This window comes from Taurulus bubalis, assembly GCF_910589615.1.
Source record: "Taurulus bubalis genome assembly, chromosome: 1".
NCBI lineage: Eukaryota > Metazoa > Chordata > Actinopteri > Perciformes > Cottidae > Taurulus > Taurulus bubalis.
The window spans coordinates 21,762,883-21,788,295 of NC_136589.1; the positions used below are offsets into that span (position 1 = coordinate 21,762,883).

Consider the following 25,413-nt stretch of genomic DNA (forward strand, 5'->3'; position numbering starts at 1 on the left):
GATATCATATCTCATTCATATCCTGGTTTATACAATATGTTATTACTAAACACGTGGAGAACATTGTTATTTGTTTTTATTATGGCTGTTGACAATTTGTTTTAGATTTATGGAGATACAAAGAGATATTTCTAACATTCTCATTGACTAATATCTCAACAGAATAAAACTAGACTTTTGAACCTGGCTTCATCCAATGTATATATGTCTGTTCATATTTTAACTTAACATTTCATAAAACTTGTATAACATAAGTAGTTATCTTAATGTAAGTATTCAACTGGCCGAGCTTCGGGGTGATGTCATGAGTTAACCCTTTGACCCTAATATTGGTTATTAACACAATCTGACTCTTTGCCCAAACCTCTTGAGACAGATATCACTATCAGATATCGGTTATGGATCAGCTTCATTCTTTCCTCACTAGCAAAGCTGCTAAGAACTCAAGCCAAATCGTATGAAGTTGCTGAGAGATCAACCAAGATTATAAACTGAAAAGAGATAATAGTGGGACATGTAATCTAATTTTTAAAGGATAAACAAACACAACATTTCATCTTCAGGGATTATGATGAAGCACTGTATCATTTGGACAATGATTGAGACGGCTACTCATCACATGGCCTCCTTAAAACTACCGGACCATGATGGTCCCCATCAGCATTTCATAATAAACTCACTCTACTTTTGCTTCATTGATGTTTTCCAAGAAGGATCAGTTTCTGTAATCTCTGATGCAGCTTCAATCATTTTGGATTTCAAAACTAGGTCATCTGAGAACTGGCAAACTCTAAACATTTTGAATTTTCTACGAATGCGAATCACGTGAGCTCACCTGCCGTCCTCCCTGCACCTCTTGATGGGGACACGGCCCCCACGGATACCAGTGAGACCAGTATACCAATAGGAGAGAACCATCGTGGGGGGAGCTTGACAAAGATGGTGGTCTTTATGATGATAACGGGTTTGAATCATTTGCAGGTAATAACTCAGATATCTCCCCAAAGCCAATACGTCAGTGGAGAAATACCTCCTGCTGGCCCGACTGTAAAGAACATTCCCTGAGAGTGTGACTGATGAGGAATGGGACGAGGTCTGGAGAGCCGAAACTACCTCAGCAGGCAAGTCTTTTTTCTGTTACAAGTTTTCCGAAATCGTATGTTTAAATATTGCATATAGGCGTTATCTTGTCCAATATATGCTAATTAAATTAAATTAAATTCAGTTTATTTTGTATAGCCCAAAATCACAAATTTAAATTTGCCTCAGAGGGCCTTACAAATCAGTCTTGCCATGTTTTTTTGTATTACAATGTAGTATAAATCATAAACCCCTCTGTACAAACTTTCAGAATATAGAGAGGAATGAAACTGTTTGTCTGGATCAATGAGACGAGGAAACTCCGATATAGAGCTACAGCTTCTGCCCTTCTGTATGTCCAACAGACAACTTCGTCAGGTTAAGAGAAAAAAACTTCATGATTGGGCTTCAAATAGATACGTAGACCAAGTAAAACTGTAACACAAGTGTGGAAAACACTTCTACGAACCTCAAATTAATTAAAAAACACTTTGGGACACAAACAGCGGTCTCCTGTGTCATGTGTTTGTTTGATCCGACCACATTCTCTCTGCTTCTCTGTGTCCCAGCAGATTTCTTCACATTGCAGAAACGGTGCCTTGAGCGTCGGTATCTGACGCCGAGGGGCGTGGCAAAGTGGTACTTGACCCCAGTATCAATGAAGTTAAAACAAAAGAAAAAAAAGGCCTTAATAACTGTTTTATGATTTTGGAGATACATCAGAAGTAAAAATGTATCAGTCACTCGCACTTGAAATTATAATAATAATAAAAAAATATATATACATATGTTTTGTTTACATACATTCACAAAGCTCTGTGAGCAGGAGTTATAAACAAGCCGTTGAAGTGGAGCTGTCCTTGGTGCTGAAGGCCTCAATCCAATTACCTCTCTCTCTCTCCCTCCCTCTCTTTCGCTCTCTACCCCCCCCCCCCCCCCCCTCTCTCTCCCTCCCTCTCCCTCTCTCTCTCTCCCCCCCCCCCCCCCCCCCCCCCCTCTCTCTCTCTCTCTCTCTCTCTCTCTCTCTCTCTCTCTCTCTCTCTCTCTCTCTCTCTCTCTCTCATCCCTTTATTCTCTCTTCCTCCGGGCCGGTAGCTGTTCTCTTCATGGCTCTCAGCTCTGCGGACACCTTTCCCTGGACATTTACTCTCCTGCGCTGATAGATCTATTTTCTTATTTATATATTTTCTTTTTTTCTTTTTTTTTCGGGCCAAAATGTGTCTCTCCAGCGGTTCGTGTGCTCTCGGGAGGCTTCGTGGATCGGCGGCCGGCGGGGAGACGAGGCAGCTGGGATAACTCACTGAAGTGGTGCTATGGTGGGACCTCCTGGAGGGGCAAGAGTTCGGCTTTCCCGAAAGATCTGCAGTTTCAACAGAGGTGGGCAACACGGAGATTCTGTCACTTTACACATCCCATTTAAAGATGTGTGTTTGAATACCAGCTGTATAGGCTGCTAATGAGTGCTAATTAGAGGTAATCGAACAGTGATTTGCTCCAGAGATACTTCTTATCTATCTATTTAAACTTGCTGTGTGCTCAGGTGCGTAATCACGGGTTAAGCCTCAGTCTCCTTAATCTCTTGAGGAGGACCTGGACACTCTCACTCCGGACTCTTATTCTGGTGCATGAAAGGGTTCAACTTCTCTCTGCATATAACTGCCGTCTATGTACTTTATCACACAACAATTATTCGTGACAATTAAGTGAATCGTGTTTTTTGTAAAGACAAAAACAAAAACAAATCATATATATATATATATATATATATATATATATATATATATATATATATATATATATATATATATATATATATTCTGTGCAGCAAAGCCAGTTTATTAAACTAAATGTGCGTGTTGCAGACATTACTTGTCTTTTATTTTGGAGGGGAAGATATCTTTTCTTTTCTTTTTTGGAGTGATGTAGCTCTGGCTCCTGACGTAGCTGCATGTCCCATGTGTGTCCCAGGAGAAGATAGACGGTCTATAATTAACTGAGGCAGACTTGAGCCAGGGGAGACGAAGCCTAATGCCACTACTGGGATTTGTGGAACTCCGTTACACAATCAGATAAAGGTCCAGCAGTCAGAAGACTTCTAATGGCATCTGAGGGCCTCGGTGGTCCAACAGGAGACAAACAGAATGCAGTTCACATTCACAGTTGTTCTCTGAGAGCGGATTCCAATTGGTATTCATTGCGTAAGAGCCTGTTTAAAGATTGTACGCGTTCATTATTCAGTGGTTTAATTAGAGGATTATTTCTAATTAAAATTCCCTGGGTTCTGATGAGTCCCCCAGGGTTTAACGTGGCTGCCGGATATCACAGTGTTTCACGTCTCCATCGTTTTCCAACGACAACTCTTGCATCTGCCATTTTTATATATATCATTTGTAATTAAAAAACTTTTTTTTAATTCAAAATATTGTATGTATACAATTATTTTGGTTCACCAAATTGGTATTACTTTCTATAATACCCACGTCTTTAATGCATTATAAGCGTACTTGAACTCATGAAAGTAATCTTCTTTTATTTATAAACACTCAAATATTCAAAATGCTTTGTTGTTTTTTTTTTCTTTCTTTGTTGTTTGTTTTTTTTCGGAGTTTAATAATTCCCATAGTTGTAATATGTTGTATCGGTTTTATAATGCCTCATAAGAATTATTATAATGCGTTATAATGTGAATATCAGTTACTCGTCTACGTGCTCATTGTTTGCTTCAAGTAAGTGACATTTTATTTTACATCGTTTTGTGGTGTTCTTGCAGAGATGTAATGATGTTTTTCACTTTGTTAAAACAAACAATGAGCACTTAGAGTCTTAGTAAGAATGTTAGTATGATATTTGACCTCATAAGTCATGATGAAATGCTTGTTAATGTGTTGTGATTATTATTATAAAGCATTGAGAACATATGAGTGCTTTTTAGCTATAACGACACAGTGCTATTAGCAGATGTTATAGAGACATGGCGATGTGACACATTTATTGCACATGCAGATGAATATTTGAATAATATGACTGGAAGTTACTCATGAAGTGGAATATGAATCCATGGCATAGAACTGGGCAGGGTCGTAACCAGAATGTGCAGGCAATGTTGTTACACTGGGGCTTATAGAGAGAGCCGGCCCTCCAATGCTGTGCTAAAGGCAGGCAGGGCATAACAAATTATGGGGTTAAATCAGGCATCAGCTTGTGTCCCAAAGAGACCTGTGGTTGAAGCTTAGTGGTGCCATTTGTTATACATCCTCTCTAAAACGCAAACCCATATACATCATGGTATTATTTTTTGGGGGGTGGGTAAAATAGTCAGTAGCGATCTATAATAATATTATTTTGCCTATTCTATATAAACTATAACATCTATAAATAAACTATTTTACTTTTTTTAAAAATCATTTCACATTTTATTTGTCCGTTTTAATAAGTTCAATGTATGAGCATGTAGTCGTGTCCTCACGACAGTGATCAGGATATTTGAGAAGATTTGACGTGTCTATACCACCCAGCTCTTTAAGCATTCACCTGTTATGTGCTACTATGCCCCCTTTCACCCCTTTCACCCCTTCTTCCTCCCTCTCCCTCTCCCTTCCTCTCTCCACATTGTCTGTTGCAGCGGCACAATAGGAACTGACACGATCAGGTTTTTAAAGCGACAGTCCACCCCAAAATAATGTGCCCTCTTACCTGAAGTGTATTTTGTCAATCTAGATGCTTTTGCTGTGAGTTGCTTTGGGTCATGACCTTATTACTCAAGATAATCCAAAAACCTTGTCGTGAGCAAATAGCTCTGACATGTAACTGCTCTCAAAAAGGTCTGTGGATTATCTTGATGGATCGGGTCATGATATTTGGAAAGAGACGTTGCTGTTTAATTTGTCAAATGTGCATTTATATTGGCGCCTTGAGCACCATCTAGTCTCATTATACCGGAGGGAAGGCAGACTGCTGGCAATATCTTTAACACTCTGCAACTCACACCAAAAATATGTAGATTGACAGGTGAGAGGAAACATATACTTTTGGGGTGAACTGTCACTTTAAGGTGGACCCAGCTTTATTCTTGATGCCATGAGCTGTAGAGATTCATTTTGTCAGAATCAAGTTCAAGATCTACGTTATTTCAGTTCAATACATATATGTTTAGTGTCCTTGATCAAGACATAGAAGCATGAATTGCACAAAAAATGTAAGTCGCATTAGTCAAGATAGATGTATGATAATGCACAGGGAGAGCTGGGGCTGAGGATGTATCGGGGTCCAGAAACTTGTTTGTTCCTTGGGCACCCCAAGGTGATTGTATAAGTCATGACCTTCAACAGGGTTGGTCTGGTTGCACATCCTGTTGATCACGACATCTGACGTGTGATGTCATGGTCTTGTTTTTCCAGCCATGGATCCAACCAGGAGTCTAGCGGTCTGAACACAGCCAGGTGAGCTTGGTGGGCAGCGTTCCCCCAAACCGACCACCGCCGTCACCGTCCCATTGAGCCTCACAAGCTCCAGAGACACTCACACACACAAACCACAGCAACCAGTTTGAGGTAACCCACTCCCACGGCAGAGCAAACATGTCAGACAGAGGGAACTTCAGCGTGCCCAAGGTCAACACCGCGGCTCCCGTGCTCCCCCCAGAGCCCATCGACATCATCCGCATCAAGGCCCGCTCCCGGCGGGTCAGGCTCAATGTCGGGGGTCTCACGCATGAGGTCCTGTGGAGAACACTGGACCGGCTGCCCAGAACACGCCTGGGAAGGCTAAGGGACTGCAACACCCACGAGTCGCTGCTGGAGATCTGCGACGACTACAGCCTCCCTGAGAACGAGTACTTCTTCGACCGGCACCCGGTGGCCTTCTCCTCCATCCTCAACTTCTACAGAACGGGGAAGCTGCACATGATGGAGGAGATGTGCGCCCTATCCTTCGGCCAGGAGCTGGACTACTGGGGGATCGACGAGATCTACCTGGAGTCGTGCTGCCAGGCTCGGTACCACCAGAAGAAGGAGCAGATGAACGAGGAGCTGAGGAGGGAGGCGGATACACTGCGGGACAAGGACGGCGTGGAGGAGGAGCACGGCTGCTGTCCCGACAAGCGACAGAAGCTCTGGGACCTGCTGGAGAAACCCAGCTCATCTATGGCCGCCAAGGTAACGGCAGCTAGACACACACACACACACACGCATGCACGCACGCACGCACGCACACACACGCACGCAAGCACGCATGCACACACACGCGCACGCACGCACGCACACACTCACACACGCACGCACGCACGCACACACTCACACACACACACATGCACACACACACACACGCACACACTCACACACACACACACACACACACACACGCACACACACACACACGCACGCACACACACACACACACACACACACACACACACACACACACACACACACACACACACACACACACTACAACCACGCTGTTAAAGATAACTTACACTTCAGAATAGAATGGAATTTGAAAGACGAGGGTATTTACCACAGACTGTATATATAATAAGTGGACGTAGTCGTCGTGACGTCACACACAACGGTTTGAAGCCTTGAGTTCGTCGATTTGGGCGTCACCATTTTTCACAACCGATGAACAGAAGTTACCTTATTTGGAATGTGGATGAGTGATGTTGTGATGCCTTATACAGCTCTGGTAGCAATAGCTCGCCCTAAAGCATCCCCTGCTTTATGGTCTGTTTGACTCTAAATGAACATAATGCTGTATTGAAGAGACTTGAAACTAGAGATTGAGCCAAAAAAAATCATGTTTACAATGATTACTGAGGGAATAAATCAAGAGAGAAGTATAGTCATTTTCTCACAGACTTCTATACAACCCGACTTATTTTTCTCCCCTGCTGGCAGGGCAGGGCTACCTTGTGAAAAAGTCTTCAGCATTCGTTGTACTTCGCTCCACACTCTCTTGTCACTTCCGGCTCCAATAAAGCAAGACGGGACAAACTTGAGGCTTTAAAACCGCCGACAGACCGATTGGTGACGTAACGGTGACTGCGTCCTCTTCTTATAAGCAGTATCTGAGACTGAGGCGCCTGATCGGGGCGGTTTCCTCTTGCCTCTGTGATTAGCAGCTTCATGCAGATCCAAGTAGAGGCATCAGAGGCCATTAGGGAGCCATGATGAACCATAATCCTCCTTCATCTGCAAAGTACAGAGATACCGAGGAGGAGAAGGAGGAGGAGGAGGAGGAGGATTAGTGCTGCGTTATTCTTCTGCGTTCCTGCCTTTGCACAGCATCAGACTGTCCTTTGGTTCTCACGCACACAGTGATAAATGCAATTCTGATTGCATTTAAGAGTAAACTTCTGATTTCATGCACATGGCAGTGTTTATACTATGACAGTTTTTTCTAAAATTAGATTGAAAGAATCACAACGTATCACCTTGCTTAAGTGTCACAGTATCTCAGTGTATTGAATGCTAACCCCTGTATCGTGTGTGTATATATATATATATATATATATATATATATATATATATATATATATATATATATATATATATATATATATATACGCATCATATCGCCAGATCCTTTCCAATACACAGCCCTGGTCATAAAACAATATACAGCAGCTTTGACTCTTTCTGGAAAAACTGTAGGTGTGTGTGCTTCTTCATAATTCACAAATGTCCTATCAAATCCTGCAGAGTTGTGTCTTTCTGTTACAAACAAAAAATCTTTCTGCAACATCGATCTAGTTCAGTTTCCTTATTTTGGGAATATTTGAAGACAGGTTCCTCTTGGAGCCCACGTGGTCCAATAGTTTTAGTATCTGGTGTAAAGCATGACATAATGTGTTTTCTGTATGCATAAGTTGATCTTGTGTGTTTGTGTCCTACAAGCTGCACATTGTCAAATTATGTATTTCTCTCAGCTTTGTGTGGTAGTAACACTGCAAGCTTAGTGGAAGAAAAAAAACTTGTTGTATTGTCTGCAGCAGAGCAAGGCCGACGGCAGATAGACAGCTTCTAAAAACACAATCCGAGCAGAGCATTAGGCCCGTCCTAATTATGGGACAGCGGTGGACATTTGTCATAATTTTAATACACTGCTCGTGGGGAATATTTATCACGTGGAAGGAATACAATAAGCTATACGATGTTTACTGGAATGTATTTGACATTTTCCAGTTTGAGGAAAGGAGAGGAGACCAAAGAAGGAGGAGAGAGGACAGAGAAAATGAGGAGTGGAGGGGACAAGGAAAAGAAAGGAAAAGAAAGGAAAGGAATGGAATGGAAAGGAAAGGAAAGGAAAGGAAAGAAAAGGAATGGAAATGAAATGAAATGAAAGGAAAGGAAAGGAGAGGAAAGGAAAGGAAAGGAAAGGAAAGGAAAGGAAAGGAGCTGTAGTAAGAATGCATTTAATCAGCTCAGTGTCTGGGGGAATCCCATTCTTATTGGAAGATTGTGGAAGGTAACGTCCAGTGTTCAGCCGTCAGCCGGTGAAGCAATGTATGTGGAGGTCAGTGTAGCTGATGTTCCTCTGAATGTGATCTTTGTTTCTGTTGTTATGTTTAGTGAGTGTGTTGGCAAAATTCCATGTGATGAAAAAGCAGCGTAAATTAACTGGAGCAAAGGGACACATTCGCAAAAGCGAGCGGGATGGGGGGGGGGGCATTATTGTGATATTGTTACAGTTATTGATTCTCTGTTTCCAGCTAACTGAGTGAATCAGTCCAGGCCAACTGCGCTGTCAGCAGCATGAGGAGGGACAGCTCAGAGCTTTGGGTTTAATTAGCTGGATTCACACGGAACTTTATTATCTAACGCCACCAGGAAATAAAATACGTTTCACATCAGCCTGAAACAGGTTTAGACAACAAAACGTCACGCAACAACCTTACCTCAATTAGCAATGTAGCATTGCATAACAAGCGTAAAGTCAGCGTTTGCTTTTCATTTAACACGGGACACAAACAGCGGCCTCCTGGGTGAGGGTTCTGTGTTTGTTTGACCTCAACCACCCTTGGAGGTCTTTCTCAGCTTGTGATACTCATTATTTTACCGCATAACTTTCAATAACACAAGCATCATATACTACGCCACTTGCTCTGATCAAATGCAAAAAAAAAAAAAAAAACGTATCTGTGGTTTTCAGAAATGGGCAATGCCAACATTTATTCCTGGCAACTGAGCTGCATTACCTTCATTAGATCCGGCCTTCGACACCAAGTATACCCAATATGGAATTTTTATATTTGTGTGACACAGATGCGAGCTTGCTGGAAGTCATAAGAGATCTGATACCTTTGTGGCTACATTTAGGTCATTTCAGTCAGAAAGAATTGACCATTTATGCTTATACCGTTACATTTGGTGGCAACAGCTCTGCTGTTTGAGGGACAAGGACTATTTATTTATAATTAAATCAATAATACTGAAATGTTACACAGAGGCTGCATGGCCGTTTCTTTACATTTACTATAGTAGAAGATAAGAAACAAAATGTGATTGTATGCCTAGAATGATAATCAAGTGTTGAGAGTAAAATAGTACAAGCAGAGACACCTCAGGTGTATGTGAGCCACGTTGCCAGCTCCCATATATAAGTGACGTTACGTGATAATGTGAGTTTACAGATAGTTCATCGCTCTATAAATACAGCGCCGCTGGCCTTCAGAGGGCCATGTGACTGCAGTGGAACCATGGTGTCAGCAGGAGGGAAGCTGCTTAGGCCACTCTGCACTGACACCAACCAGTGACACAGCTCAGCTCTCGACCAATCGGAGCGCCTCTTCCTGGTGACATGGACAGCTCAGTGCTACGGCCGATTAGAGCAGAAGCATTACCTGGCCATTTGGAAAACATGGGACAGACAGACAGACAGACAGACACACACACACACACACACACACACGCATGCACGCACACACACACACATACACATACACACACGCACGCATTCACGCACACACACACACACACATGCACACACGCACACACACACACACACACACACACACAGTTCAGAGTCCAGATGGACAACTTCTCATGGTAGTTTTGAGTTTTATTGGATAATATGAGTATTAAACGTTCCAATAATAGAGATTAGTTCCATACACTTTACATAATCCGTGTAATCTTCTTATCTTTGGCTCTGATTTAATTTTTTTTTTTACATGTTCTCCTTGCAATATCTTTTGTGTTGAGGCTCACATACATAAATAGGATTGTTTATGTATGTGACAGTCGCTCAAACATATTTAATGCTTTTGGCTGGACATGTTATTAATGTCACAACTGGTCAAAGCAATATTATGGACTAACTTCCTGATATCAAATTCAAACTCTAAGTGAGGTTTGGATGAAACCAGCAGTGAATTATGGCAGCGCCTTTATACACGGTCACCTGTTAAAAGTGGATACACACACATATTCCTGTACTTCTGACTGGTGAGGACCCACATTGCCATAATGCCAATAATAGCCCCTCAGGCTTACATGAACCTAATTCTACACTGAAACATATAACCAAGTGTTACCCTCAAACAGACTTTTGAAGAAGTGAGGACCGGCCAAAATGTCCTCACTTTCCAAAAATGTCCTCACTCAGTTGGTTAAAAAAAATGCAACGGTCCTCACTAAGTAGCAAATACAGGAACACACATCCACACAGTATGACTTAGGAGTATGGCTTAATCTCTTTTGGGGCTTTTACCAGGACTGCTGCTGCTACAAATAGACAAGTGTTGGCAGGTTGGATGGATAGTCTGTCCTCTCCACCTCCTGACCTGCAGAAACTTACCAAAAAATGAAGAATAACAAGGTTATTATCTGGAATTCCCCCTCTGATTAACGAGGTAGTCCTAAAAATTGACCTCCATGTGGGCTAAACTTAATACCCTTAGTATTATGTATACTGTTTCTAGATTAATTTTGAATGATGAGAATGCCATATAGGTATGAGCTAGTCAGTTATCAGAACCCTCTCCAGCCAATTATAATCAACTGCTCTCTGGTAAGAAACTGATTGAAGGAAATTACAAGATAAAAATCACATATGAAAGAAGGCTGAACAACGTTTTATAATTTTCGTCACTTAGGCGTTTGATTTATTTACTCTCATTTAAATATACTGTGCAAGAAAGCCATAATCAAGACCGAACGAAAAGAGAAAAGAAAGGAAGAGTGTTACCCAAACAATCAACGTTTAAAACATTTAAACGCTATGGGTTAATGGGCCTGATTGTGTGCATACGAGTACGGTGGTGCGTGTTAGCGAAGCAGGAGTCTCTGGAGAGGGAGCTGGGTGGGGGTTAAGCTCCAGGATGTGGGGAGTGAGTGACGTAGGAGCCACAGGAGGTGTTAGTGATCTCCACTGCGGATAATTAGAGGAGTAGAGAAGAGAGAGGCTAAGGAGCCTGTACTACCGCTAGTTTCATGAGCTTGATTCAATAGCTAATAAAGGCATTTAACTGTTCATAAATGGTTGATTACTATCAGAATGAGAGACATTAGCTGTGGGGGAATATTATTGTATATTTATGGTCTGTATGATCTTGTCCATCCATTCTGCTTCTTTTCTTTTATTTGTTAATATGATGTTGCAACACATAAGGTACAGGTCACTAAGCTTCAAACTATGACGCTCTAGGTCCCCTTCTTGTGTCAGATTTGGATGTTCAGGGACACGGGTCAGGGGAGTGTTAGTATTCGCTCCCTAAATGCATATAGTCTATTTTCAAGATAAACCGCCACTGTAGGTTTACTTATGCAACAAAAGTATGTGGTTAGGTTTTGGCAAAAAAAGTACTTGGATAGGTACTGAATAAAGCGCCGAAAGTTGCTCTGTTGCGCACAAAACCAAAATGACTCGACTGCCCAGTATAAAATGACTTGTGCAAAAAGTGCATTTTACAATTTTTAAGACCTAATGATTTAAGTACCTGAAAAAAGCTGGCTTACAGATTTCTCCTTCCCAGTGTAAGTCTATGGGAAAAGTCTTGTTGGGCTCTATAGCAGGTGTAATTCCACAGTTCGGCCATGATGTAACATTTACTTCAAAGCCCGGCACTCTTTCTGGGGGGCTTGATTAAGCTCAGGAAAAGATTGTAGTTTGGGTTAAAATAAGTTAAAATAAGTAAATTAAAGTAAAATAACTACTGCTTGGCCTTTAGTGAAGTCTGGAAGTTACGTCACAAAACTGTGGTAAAATAATTGACTTTTGTTTTCAAACGGGACATAAACAGCTGCCTTCTGGGTGAAAGTCCTGTGTTTTAAAACCAGCATGTTATAACTAACCACTTTGCTGAGCAGAAGATCACTTCTTCATGTTTCAGAGCAAGAAAGATGTCTCTTGCTAGTCATAATTCCTTTAGGAAATAGTATCATATTTAGTCACTGTTCACTGGTTCAAACCCTACGACAACACTTATCTGTCTAATCATGAACCTTTCAACCTGCCCACAGAAAATAAATGAGGTGGAGAGAAATGTTGTGTGGCTGCACATGTGTAGAGTGTGTATGTGTCTCATTGTAATGTCGCACACTTTACACACTTTCAGCAGACCAAGAGACTTTTAACTGTGTGGAAGAAAAATGTTTTTATAGACTCATGTTGTCAACAGCATATACATTTATAATGAAATGTCTTACACTCATGTTAAAGACAAAATCCTACAGCAATAGGCTGCAAAGACACTTAGCACACACACATCTATGCTCCGAACACAACCCCGATTTATAAGAGCACATTTAACAAAACCTGTTGTTGTGAGAAACAGTCAGAGGAACAGGATGCGGCCCGTATCACAAAGTGCAGTTAGCCCAAGAGGACAAGTTTAGTGGGAAGAGTTCACCAGAGTGAGGGGCTTGGAAGGAATCAGTGACCTGGTGCGAGTCCAGTATTGGCTGATAGAACGAACGTTATTGATGCCAAAAAATACAGAGACTGGGAAACGGACCGTGAAGAGGATGTTATGACAAGAAAAACATAACAGCGTGTGTATAATGAGTGATGCAGAATATGTAATGAGTGGAATGAACGGAGGCAGCGCAAACACTGCATGTTATAGTATAAATGATATGTCTTTGTGTTTGCTCACGGGTAGTGTTAGAAAGATGATGACGGGAGCTATTGTCTGAATTACCGGGACCCGCCTGTTTTGTTTGTGACATGATCGTTGCAAATAAATCTATGTGAAGTGAACTCTAATCCAGTCTCTCTCGTGTTCTGTGGGGAATCGATGCTGAGTCGTCGTCTGAGATACCCGTGGAGTCTCAACATGCAGTCAGATAGAAAATAGATTTAAGTTTAAGTTCAGTATTAGGTTTTAGAGATAAGTCATCCTCAATTAAGAAAACATTCCACGACAACTGCAATAAATATTGTCTTAAATGTCTCGAAATGCCATAAATGTATTTGAAGTACAATAATGTGGCTTATACATTTTGATCCTAGTTTGCAACGACCAGCACAGTCACATATTATAAGCGTTTAACTTTATCCGAGGCTTGCCAGCCCCTGGAAAATCAGTTTTTCAACGAAGATAACGTTTTACTGGCGTGTCAGTATCCAGCAAAATCCAACCACTTCCTGCTTCACCTCTTTCTGCTTCACTTCATACTATTATTTTGTGCCACTATTTTTGAATGCACAATAGACGATTATTACCACAGTGTTTGCTTACATTTTCATCTGCACATAAGCAGTTTATGTAATGTGGTTAAATTAGGGGATTAGTGTGACTGTCTGATTTACTTGCCCTATTAAACTGTGACGATGTTGCGATGAGATGAGGCAGTAAATCTTGCATCAGATTAAAGTGACCACAAGCAACTTTTCCCCCCCACACACGCCACACACACACACACACATACACACACACACACACACACACACACACACACGCATACACACACACACACACACACACACACACACACACACACACACACACACACACTACTGCCTCAAGTTTGGCATTTTTGCTTTCACCATCTTGTCTTTTTGCAATCGGCAGTGACATGAGAGGGTGGAGCTAAAACATTTTAAGGCAACCAAAAAGGTTACAACGTTCATGAAATGAAGGTTTAAAGCTCGAAGACAAAAAATGCTGACAACTCCCAGACAGGACAATGCTGTGGTCGCCACCTGTCAATCACAAGGTAGCCCCGCCCAAAAGCATCCCCTGCTTTATGGTCTGTTTGACTCTAAATTACCATAGTTTACCAAATGAACATATTGCTGTATTGAAGAAGATTTGAAACTAGAGGATGAGAGATAAACTGAGGGAATAAATCAAGAGAGAAGTAGAGACATTTTCTCGCCCCCTGATCATTAGAGAAAATGCATGTTTAAGGCACCACATTGGCTTCACTCACTTGTCAGACGGAAGAGGTTGCCTGTTATGAAACTGAGTAATAAATGTTTGTTTCTGGCTGCTCATGTTAGTTATAGCTAGCGTTGATTCGATTCACGAACAGACAACGACTCATAAATGTTTGTTTCTGGCTGGTCCCAGCTTCTTCCTGCTTTGTTTTCTGGCTCCTTGCGTTTGCAAGCGTTAGCAACATGTCCGTCGCTAGCAGCATGGCTACTGTCTGAAGCAAGAAACACCATAAAAATGCCAGTTTGAACTAGAAACCCCAATCTCATTGCCATGAGTAAAACTAGTAAAAAGACGGTATTTGCATAGAGAAAGGGATGCTTATCGGGAAACAGTATTCTATAGTCATCAGATTTTACAATCAACATTAACTTCATAATATTACTCTCTCTCTCTCTTTGTTAATTTACTAATCAACAATAATGTCAACACTTGCACAAGTTTTAAAATTCATTGTGAAATCCTGTGTGAAATTCAGGACATCGTAAAAGTCAACAATGAGTCATCGGTTGTGTCTCCTTCCGCATTGTGCAGGATGCATGTTTTCAGCAGTAAGCAGCTACTCAGAGGTCTTTAGTCTACTGGCACTGTGCCAAAGTACAACGATGTCGGTGCACTGATGTACTGTAGCTTCTCAATAATGAATGCTTTCATTTAAATGAGACTGATGTATCACTCCAGCAGGAGAGAGGCTGATCCAAAGTGGTTTGCCATCTACAGCAAAGTTCATCCTGCTGACTGTAAATCTTTTGTTGGCAAATGTCTCCATGTCAGGCTGCTCTGTGGGTATGAGTGTGCCACAGCTCCCAAGCTGCCTGGCTGTCCTTTCTTTGTTCACTCTCTTTGTCTTCAGTACAGGAGAGACCTCAGGGATATTTCTTGCAGCTGAAAAATGTCCAACTATTACTGGGTCACTGTGCTGAAGCATAATGGTTTAATAGTATTATTGTTTGTTTAGTTTGAGGAGTACGGACAGCTATCTACACATTCATTCTAGTTGACCTTTTGTCAAAACAAGACCACATTTTACTATTGATGTCAGTTTCTGAGCTACGACAGAGGCCAAACTGTGGCCGGCAACAGACTAGATTTGGCTTGTTTTTAGCCTTGCTGATTGCCAGAAATTCCAATTTAAAAGTCCTGAACTTACCTTGAATGTCCTTGAGATTATGAAGAAAACATCCTTTGTCAAGGAACCATCTATCTTGCTTGCTGAATATTATGACTTCTACTTTTTCAGGGACAGCCTCTTGTGGTGCCACCAGATTTCTTTACCCGAGTACAGTTCGGAAGTTTTTGATTGTGGTTTTATGACGTACTTTTCCATTTTAGACAGCTGTTTTTGTCAGTGGAGTCTACTGGCTTTGAAGAGAGTATAGATAGTTGAGGATTGTCTGAAAGAATTTTTCTTTTGAATCAAACATTGTCCTAGAGATCACAAAAACAATCTCTGTGATGCAGCAACAAAGATTCATTAAATGACCTTAAACCAACAGAACCAGAGCAGCTTACATTGTGGTTCAGGGTATCTGTGGTGGCAGTGATCGCCCTGCCTCGATGGCTAATAACATACCACGAGTGCTAATTACAGCCCAGTGTGTCACACAGACCAGCCAGTAGCTTCTCTTTGGAGTAATTACTATAATTCTGTCTTCATTCTGCTCTGTCTCTTTCTAAGACTGAATACTAAGGCAGCATTCAGGTCCTAAGGATACACAGAGTTGGTCATCTTCAACAACGTTTCTATGTAGTCTCCATTTCTCTCAGTAACCGTAAAACCAGTAAGACCAGTAAGACCACATGTCCTGTCCATAGTTCATCTTGATTGTGCAGCTGGTCAAGTCCCCACAGAGCTCAGAATAACAGTTCTGAAATACTACGACATAATTGAGAGGATATCATAAGGACGTGTCACCACAGAGGGTATTACAAAAGATGTGGCTCACGGTTTTGCCACCTTCGAGTCAAAATTTCCAAGTGTCATTTAGTTTGCTCACCTTTGGAAGCCAAGAGCTTTCACTTGAGAATTTTTTAATTTATTTTTAAAATATGTTTTTTTTCTGAATTAGCGAGAATATTATCTCAGAATTTAGGAAAAGGTTTTCATAGAAAAAAACTTTTTTTTCTTAATTAACAAGATGCTTCAAAGTCCTGAAGGACTTACTTGATTTACTTGAGAGCTTGATTAGGCAGAAGCAAACGTGTCCTTCCTGTTCAGTTTAATCCAGCACTGAATGACGTCAGTGCAACTGAGACGCAATTGAGTGTCTCTTGAGTAAACCACGTTGCTAACCAGGATGCATTTCAGATACATCATCTTAAGTTGAGGAAGCGTGCCATATTACTGCAATAACCAGCAGGTGAGAGTGGGCTTTAAGTCTGAACTGCGCAAAATCAATAAACGGATTATGTTTTTAAATCGTTCCAATACATTCATACAGACTCTTAGAAGTCTGAAAACCATCCCAGCAAAAGGTCCATTTTGTAGCTCTTCTTGGGTTTTCGATCAAAACACACGTTCTTTAACAGGAGATGGAAATTGGGCCGCTTCCATGAAACTCAATGGTTCTTTTCAACTATTGCTTTCAAGGTCTACAACAAAATCAACATGTATGCCATTTATGAGTCCATAAAGGGCTAAAAATCCCGCCCAAAAATGGAATCTAAAATGTGATGACTGGGCAAACTCCATCTGCTGACGAAGATCATGTAATATGATCAAGAACTCCATGCACAGCTACTAAATGGACTTTCAACAGTTTCAACGTTAATCTCAGAGAATACAAAACATCTGGATCAATAAAGGAATACATGAGTGAATAGTGTGACAATAGATGAATAACCGTATGACGGATGAAAGCAGCTGCTTTATAGATGAACTGTGTTGCAGAAACAGCAGCGGGTCAACACTTCCTGTTGTTCCAGAAATACCTCTATGTATTGATCAAGGCTTGTGTTTCTCTGCCCAGTCACTCATCCACTCTTTCATTCCACCTTGTGTTTTCTCTCCCTGTCAATTTCTCTGATTTCGCCTCTTCTCTGATCTTCTCAACCCCTGCCCCCCCTTCTTTGATTCATAGCAGTCTTTGATGCAGAGGTAGATACTGTGTGCCAACATCTCACGGTTGATATTAATTGTCGGAGGATGAAGTCATTTTTTGTTGACCCCCTGATCTTTCCAATAAAATCTACTGCGCCCATGCTCCGAAGACACTGAACTACTATTTCCATTTTTAACATGCCGTGACCTTGGTCAATCACGGCTATGAAAGGAAGTTATTATTATAAACTGTACACAATAGATAATGAGACTGTATGCAAGACAGCTGGTTCATATGAAGTTTCCATACAATTAGCACAGGTAAATATAAGGCTGCATTTCAGTCCCAGTACGTCCCTGGTCCTTGGGAGAAAAACATTTATGAACCCGGTAGTTTTCTTTGGTCCAGAAAAACCTCAGGATTTATTCTCTTGCAACCATGCACAGACAGTATACAGAGGTCACAGGGTCGCCAAAGTCACGCAGAGCTCCACAGTAGATTTTGAGACAGTGGGAGGGATGAACGCAGCTCCATTAGCATTGACTCTCCTCAGCTTTTATCTCTATTTGGAGCTGTTTCACAACGCCTAAATGCGTTTCAGCTGAGTCAAGTTCATTTCTTTGTTGGTGACTCACTGTGATGCGAACTCAATTGCTATCGAGCGGTAGAATCTTAAATGGGGATCCTCCATTAATTCTTCCTCCACTGCACAGCTTCTAAAGCAGCTTGTGTGTTCCTGGTACGGCTTTAAATCTGCCCCCGTGGGTGCCAAGGTCGCAGCATTTGGCAGCCATTAAGCCATTAAGACGCTGCAGGGTGGACACACTTTGATACACCTCCACGTCCGTTTGTCCTGTCTCTCCTTGGCTTCCTGTCTGTCTTCTCTCTCGTTTTTCACTTTGTTTCCTTTCTTGCTGGTGTTGTAGTTTTGTCTCAAAAGTCTGGTGTGGTTTTTTGTCTTAAACAAAGGACAAAGTCACTCAGTGTGAATGAGGATTATGAAGCATCAGAAATACTGTACACGGTGTAACGCTGTAATGCGCTGTGTCCTTTGACATGAGTCTGATAGGCCAGACGGTTCATCATCCGGAAATGATCGAGCCAATCCTTCCATCACATGATTTCACAGGAAGTTATTCAAATTGGACATCTTGACATTAAAATGATCATGGAATGAAAACTAAATGTTAAAGTAGAGGTAGTCAGAAATGAATTGTGAAGTGGAGTATGATAGGAGTGGAAAAGCCACAGACTTATTGTTGTCACAGGTATAATGTAGTAATATGATATTTGTGTCCTGACTTGAAAATGCAGTGTTTTGCCTTCCATCCATTCTATTCCAGGCCATTCCAAAGTACACAGCATGGAAAATGTGAATGTTGACCCATACAAATACAAATATTTCCTAAATAGCAGAAAATGCATAAAGAGGATATTGTTATAACTTAACTACAGTTATCTTGGTTCCTTTGGAGATTGAAATGTTTCACTAAATAGACAAACCCTAACACTGTACGGTATTGCTGTTACTTATCAACCCAGTCGCCATACATTTTTTTGGCATTGTACGTTTCTGAAAATCACAGGATATATTGAGTGTGAACGTAGCGTAGCAACGTAGCGTAACAACGTAGCGTAACAACGTAGCGTAACAACCGTAAATATACAACATCAGCCCCTAGACATAATATAAAGTAACAAGCGTAATAGTGTATATGTGACAAGTGTGTAGTCAATGTTTAGTTTTAGTTTCCCACAGGATACAGCCAGTGGTCTCCTGGGTGAAAGGCCTGTGTTTTTTTGAGCCATCATGTCCCGCCCCAGCTATGTGGACTGTATCACTCACCTCTTGCTCTGCCCGTATGCAAAAATATCAACGTTCATGTCAACAAACAACAAAGTCCACATTCAACATATTAATAGTTTTTGGAAAGGCATTTTTTTCTGGCAACAGGGCTGTTCTTGTTGTATCTTTATGCAATTGTCTTATATCTCCAAACTTATCATCTTGTCTGGGAAAAAACAGCTTTTTCAGGTTGATGCTCATTTTATTCCTTATACTTGTTTCCTCTAGTTCAGACTATATTTGTAAGCACTCAATCGAACGTTCTGACAAAATCATGGAGTGTATCTTTAAATTCTTAATAGAATCATTCTCAGTTGTAATCAACTCACCAGGTTTTCATAATGACTCAACAGCACACACAGAGCATGAGGGTCCACAGTTTAGTTTTGTTTAGAAACAGCATGTCTCAGTGTTTACTGTCAGTCATTTTCAGTCTCTTTTGACATTTATTTGTATTATTTTATTTTGGTGTAGAGCTTTTCTCGGGGGTGTCCACCTATTGCTTGATTCTTCCTGTTGGGGGAGGAAATAATGAGTAAACACTTCTAACCTCTCTCTATCCGTTCTATAGATAGCAACACAATCCTATTACAATTATCCTGAAATGTCCTAGCAAGGGCTGCAGAGGGAAGACAGACCGCACATGCTTCAATCCTTGCTCGGCGAGGACATTCAAGTTTAGCTTTTTTAACAGAGCCCCCCCCCGTCCATTTTAGGGGAGCCATCCTGTGAGAACTATGACTACTGGGGTTGCAGTTGGTGACTGAAAAAAATAACTTGTTGTCATGATTGCTTAAACTATATCCTGACAGAAGTACATGAGACAGATCATCTGTGTCATAACTCTAACTCTCTTTTAGAGCTCCTAATGGCATTTACAAGATTCCACCACGCCTGAAGAAAATCAATCAATCAGAGCAGAGTTACCAACTGTAGCTATAAATAAGTAGTAAAACTAGAACTCACTCCGTTCTCATTTTACTCAGCAAGTTGTAGAATATTCCTGCTTGAATGTCTGCCGGCCCATGGTGACCGAATCTTTTGAGTGCACTGTGGGGAAAAATAGGCCAATCAGGAAAAGAGGCTGTTTCAGCAGTTGAAACGCAAGAGACCGACAGGGAATACTGACCTCACAGAAAACAATAGTTCTGACAAAAATCTCATTCAAAATGATCACCATTGGTGATTGTATTTTAAAGAGATATTCCAGGGATTAAGTATTGTTCTTTCATTAAAGGGGACTCACAAAAGACAGATTAAAAAAAGAACTGCTGCAACAGAGGCCAAAACACATGATTTTATTGAATTTCCAAAAAGCTGAGTCCTACACTTTTATTAGACCCTCCTTGCCTTGACACAGAAAACATTATATGACTATTTTCCATGGCTGAAGAGTACTAACTAACTATGCAACTGGGTCATATTCCCAAAGGATTCCTAAATGTTATTTTTCCTGTGTCTAAGTATCATAGAGCTATGCAGACTGTCATTTCCTGCATTGTCCAATAAGTTGGTGAGCCTTATCAGATGGTCGTCATGAAAATATGGGACTCCCCTTGACTTCTTCTACCTTTTCATCGAAGTTTTTGTGAATTACTCTAATACCAAACACAATACCAAAGACTGATACAGCTCTTATTTTAGGAGTTTGTCCCAACTTGGACAATTTACAGATAATTTTAGCCTTAGGTCGCTTTGTGAATACACCCCCTTGTTGGGCCCACAATTGTGACTTGGTTTGTCTTGTTGATTTTACATAAAGCACTTTGTATGAAACACTTTGTATGAAACACGCTCAAGAACATGTGTGAGAGAAAGTCCAGCTTCAACAAAAGAAATAGTTGTCATGAGTATATTGCCAACGGAGTGTGAGGTTTGCAGCTAAAGTGCTCGTCATTAGACTGTTTAGCAATCAGAGGCCATGAGCAGAAGATGGTTCAGAGGCGACTTTCACTGTGCGTGACAACACAGCTTTCACAGCTAAATCATCTTAAGAGCACTGGATGAAAAGAGACCATTGCTGACCTTTCTTCTAGTGCCACCTTCTGGACAAACATATTAGCCACACTGTTGGGGCTCTATAAGGAAAGCTAAATCATCAATATGTTTTGATTGAGTCGAACATACCTCTACAGCGGCAGAGGGTAGGGTTTTCTTGTTATGCGCATAACTTTTCATGTCGATCCTTAAAAATGCTCTTGTGTCAATCAGTGGGACATGAAAGCAGTCATGATTCCTGGTCATAAGTCCCTGTCTGTACGACGCACATCATACTGCCAGGAGACAGGAGTGCAACATAATTATAGAATACTGTATTAGCAGCTCAAATCAATTGGCTTGCAGATTTGCAGGGGGAAAAGGACACTACGAGAATCCGAACCCTATCTTCTTTAAAATGTATATGGCTACTATGAGGCACTTGATGGACACCTGCTTGTCTTTTAGTTTTAGTGATGATGTAACAAAATCAAACAACCACATCCCAAAGCATGCATTAAGGCCCCCTGTAAACTTGAACAAAAAAAGTATTTGCTGGCCACTGTGAAAAATTACATTTTAAATTTTTAACTAAGGTTGGCTACTAGGTGTCCAAATATTTCCATTTATATATGATACGAGATGAAAAGTTATGGGATCACGAAAGTAATTTCATTTCATCCTGTGGGGAACAGGAACATCTATAAAAAATTAGATAGCAAACCATTGAAAATTGTGATGATATTTTACTTTTAACCAAAATTGATGAAAAGTCAGGGTATCCCGAAACTCAGGACTCATCCTCTGGGGACCATTACAAACCATTCAACAGTTGTTGAGACATTTCAATCTAAACCAGTCATGGACAGGTCGGCCGGCATGGCCGTCAATAGAGCTACAATATGCAGCTAGGCGGGCACAAAACAATTACAGCTTGTTGCATGTCATACTGGCAAACATATTTGACAAAGAACCACATGCTCTGCATCCTTGTATGTATATTTGTACATATATAGAGGTATGTACTGTATAATACAGTAATCCACAATATTGTCTTTGTCTTGCAGGTCCTGGCTATGATCTCCATCCTGTTCATCATCATTTCCACCATCTCATTGTCCCTAAACACCCTGCCAGAGCTACAGGTGGTAGATGAATTTGGCCAGTTCAATGACAACCCCAGCCTAGCCCATGTGGAAGCTGTCTGCATTGCCTGGTTCACCATGGAGTACATGCTACGCCTACTCTCAGCACCCAACAAGTGGGATTTCATCAAAGCACCACTAAACATCATTGATTTACTGGCTATTATGCCTTACTATGTGACCCTCTGCCTAACTGAGTCGAACAAGAATGTAATGCAGTTCCAGAACGTGCGCCGTGTGGTCCAGATCTTCCGAATTATGAGAATCCTGAGGATCCTGAAGCTGGCCAGGCACTCAACAGGACTGCAGTCTTTGGGCTTCACTCTGCGAAGAAGCTATAATGAGTTGGGTTTACTGATCCTCTTCTTAGCCATGGGCATTATGATCTTCTCTAGCTTGGTGTTCTTTGCTGAGAAGGACGAGGACGCCACCAAATTTACCAGTATCCCTGCGTCCTTCTGGTGGGCTACCATTACTATGACCACTGTCGGTTATGGAGACATCTACCCTCAAACCCTGCTGGGCAAGATTGTAGGAGGACTCTGCTGCATAGCCGGCGTGTTGGTCATTGCCCTTCCTATCCCAATCATTGTCAACAATTTCTCTGAGTTCTACCGAGAGCAGAAGAGGCAAGAGAAGGCCATCAAGAGGAGGGAAGCGCTTGAAAGAGCAAAACGGAGTGGAAGCATTATTTCCATTAACCTAAAGGATGCATTTGCACGCAGTATGGAACTTACAGATGTGTTGGTGGAGAAGAGGGAGGACAGTAAGTGTCCTGTGGACAATAACCTGTCACCCAGCCGCTGGAGCTACCACAAACACTACTCCAATACTGAAGGGGTTAGCCCAGGCAGGTCCCAACATTCTCATTACCTGGAAGTGGCTCAGCAAGGCTCCCCTGATAGAGTCAAGCCTTTGTCTAATAAAACTACCCCTCAAAACCTCAACGCAAAACAGCTGGAAGATGCTTACAATAGGACAGCAGCCATCCAGGAACAGCAGGAGAAAGATTTAGATGAGCAGATGGAGATGAAAGCATTGACTTCCACTCAAAGACGGCAAACTTCCCCTGAAGTGAGCACGACCAGTAAATTATCCAATGTGGCTGATGATTTTGCAATGGAAAGAGGAGAAAGAAGCTCTCTGCTCCCTAGTGCAGAAAAAGGTGAAACTGGTGCTAGATACCAGCGTATTCCTCCTCCCTTGGATCTTAGTCAGATCAGCACAATGGAGGTGAACAAGGTCACTGACAGCCTCCAGCCAATGGACATAATTAAAGAAGGGTTGTATGAGTTTGTGTCCACTCCTAAAGGAAGTCTGGCTGGAGATGTGGGTTTGGTGCAACAGAACTTGGAAGGCTTTGGGGTGACCAACGACAGCATCTGCAGCTCCTTGAAAAATTATAGTAGTCCTGAAAATAAAAGAGCCCACAAGGTTGACTTCATTGGATCCCAAGATGATGTGCTTATGGCAGTTATGACACCTGTAGCAACTCCAGCCTCCGCTGGCTTAGCCAAGCTTGCTCAACTACTTTCCGAAGACATCGTGCCCAGGTTTTCTCCTTCTCCTAGCTCAGTAACCCAGGAAGCTAAGTCTCCGCTGGCAATCCTGCAATCTCCGTTTCTGGCCCAGCAATCTGTCAGCCCAAGTCCTAACTCCCAGGGGGGAGGTGAGGGCTCAGCAGCCAGGGGCTTAGAAGGTGAAGGGCAGCTCACAAGCTTAAGCCACCAGGGTAAGAATCACATGGAAAGGTCTGCTGTCGGCTCAGGTAGCAATGCTAGCCCACTGTCGTCTAAAGCCAGCCCGCTCAACTGCACCCAGGAGCTAGTAACTATGGATGCTGGGGAGAAAGGAGAAGGAAGGGGGGGAGCAGAACAGAGTGGAGAAAAACAAGAAAACCACGTTGTTCTGGACAGAAGTGTGACACCACCGTGTGAAACAAGCATGTGAGCCAGAGAACAGCTCACAGACAGAGACGCCAAATGGATAAGTTGAGGAAAAGGTTGTCGGGATGGATGACAGCAACTACCCAGAATAAACCGCTACAAATATTGTCTAGTGTGTGGACTGTACATGTTGACGAAGAAAATGTGGAAACACACCTAAACAGTTGTTATAGTGTTTCTGGAGCAATGCACTTATCACATCCCACAAGACTTTTGGGCTCTGATCTCTTTTATTTTTGACAAGCACTGCCATCCAGAATCAGACATCTCTGCAGTGTTGTTATTATTATACCATTGAGGGAAGTCAGAAGCACATGCCACCTGTCTGGGTACTATCTGAAAGACACTGTCTCGTGTCAGTATTAATGGACTTATTCTTTGTAGACCAGACTGATATGCTGCAGTGCAAAATAGTGACAACTGATACATCTTTTAGGGCTCAGATGTGAGCATAAACGAAGCCTTGTGTGAATGAGGATATTGACGACTATCCTAAGAGTTTTTGTGTATAGCTCGACAGTTTCCTATTGCTTGCTATTTAGGCTATTTCTAATGATGGACTAATAACACTGAGGAAAAGCAGAGGGTGGAAAGAAGTCACATTTTTTATAATTGTCTTAGCAAAATGTATCTTTGAAAAAACAATTATTTAGTCTTTAATCTGTATTTTGATTATGGCTTACTCACCATTCTCTCAATCTAGGTATTACGTCATTGTAATCTCACCCAAACACAGCACTCTTCTCACTTCATTGGACACAAATAGCATTGTATCGTCCAAGAGGAAATATGCATCTGCTGTATCCAAAACACTGACATGTGTCTCAGTGCTTCAACATTGTATGTTCCCATTTTTCAGATTTTTGTTTTACATTTTTGTCTCTCCTTTTTATACCTGAAACAGGATCTTGAAGGTGAAAAGGGAATAGAATAGGGATGCAAAGGCTATCGTATCTACTGCTAGACCACTGTTTGCGCACACACCTCTAAAAAAAAAAAA

The 25,413-nt window shown here is 41.6% G+C and overlaps 1 protein-coding gene across 1 annotated transcript; it reads left to right on the plus strand.

Moving 5' to 3' along the window:
* Window positions 1-5,657: 5,657 nt before the first annotated feature.
* On the plus strand, window positions 5,658-24,417 carry LOC306745242 (potassium voltage-gated channel subfamily B member 2-like; the record flags this gene model as incomplete). Its single annotated transcript, XM_079227995.1, has 2 exons — window positions 5,658-6,233; window positions 22,390-24,417. 2 exons carry the CDS (start codon window positions 5,658-5,660, stop codon window positions 24,415-24,417), a joined length of 2,604 nt encoding a protein of 867 aa, XP_079084121.1.
* Window positions 24,418-25,413: the final 996 nt, after the last annotated feature.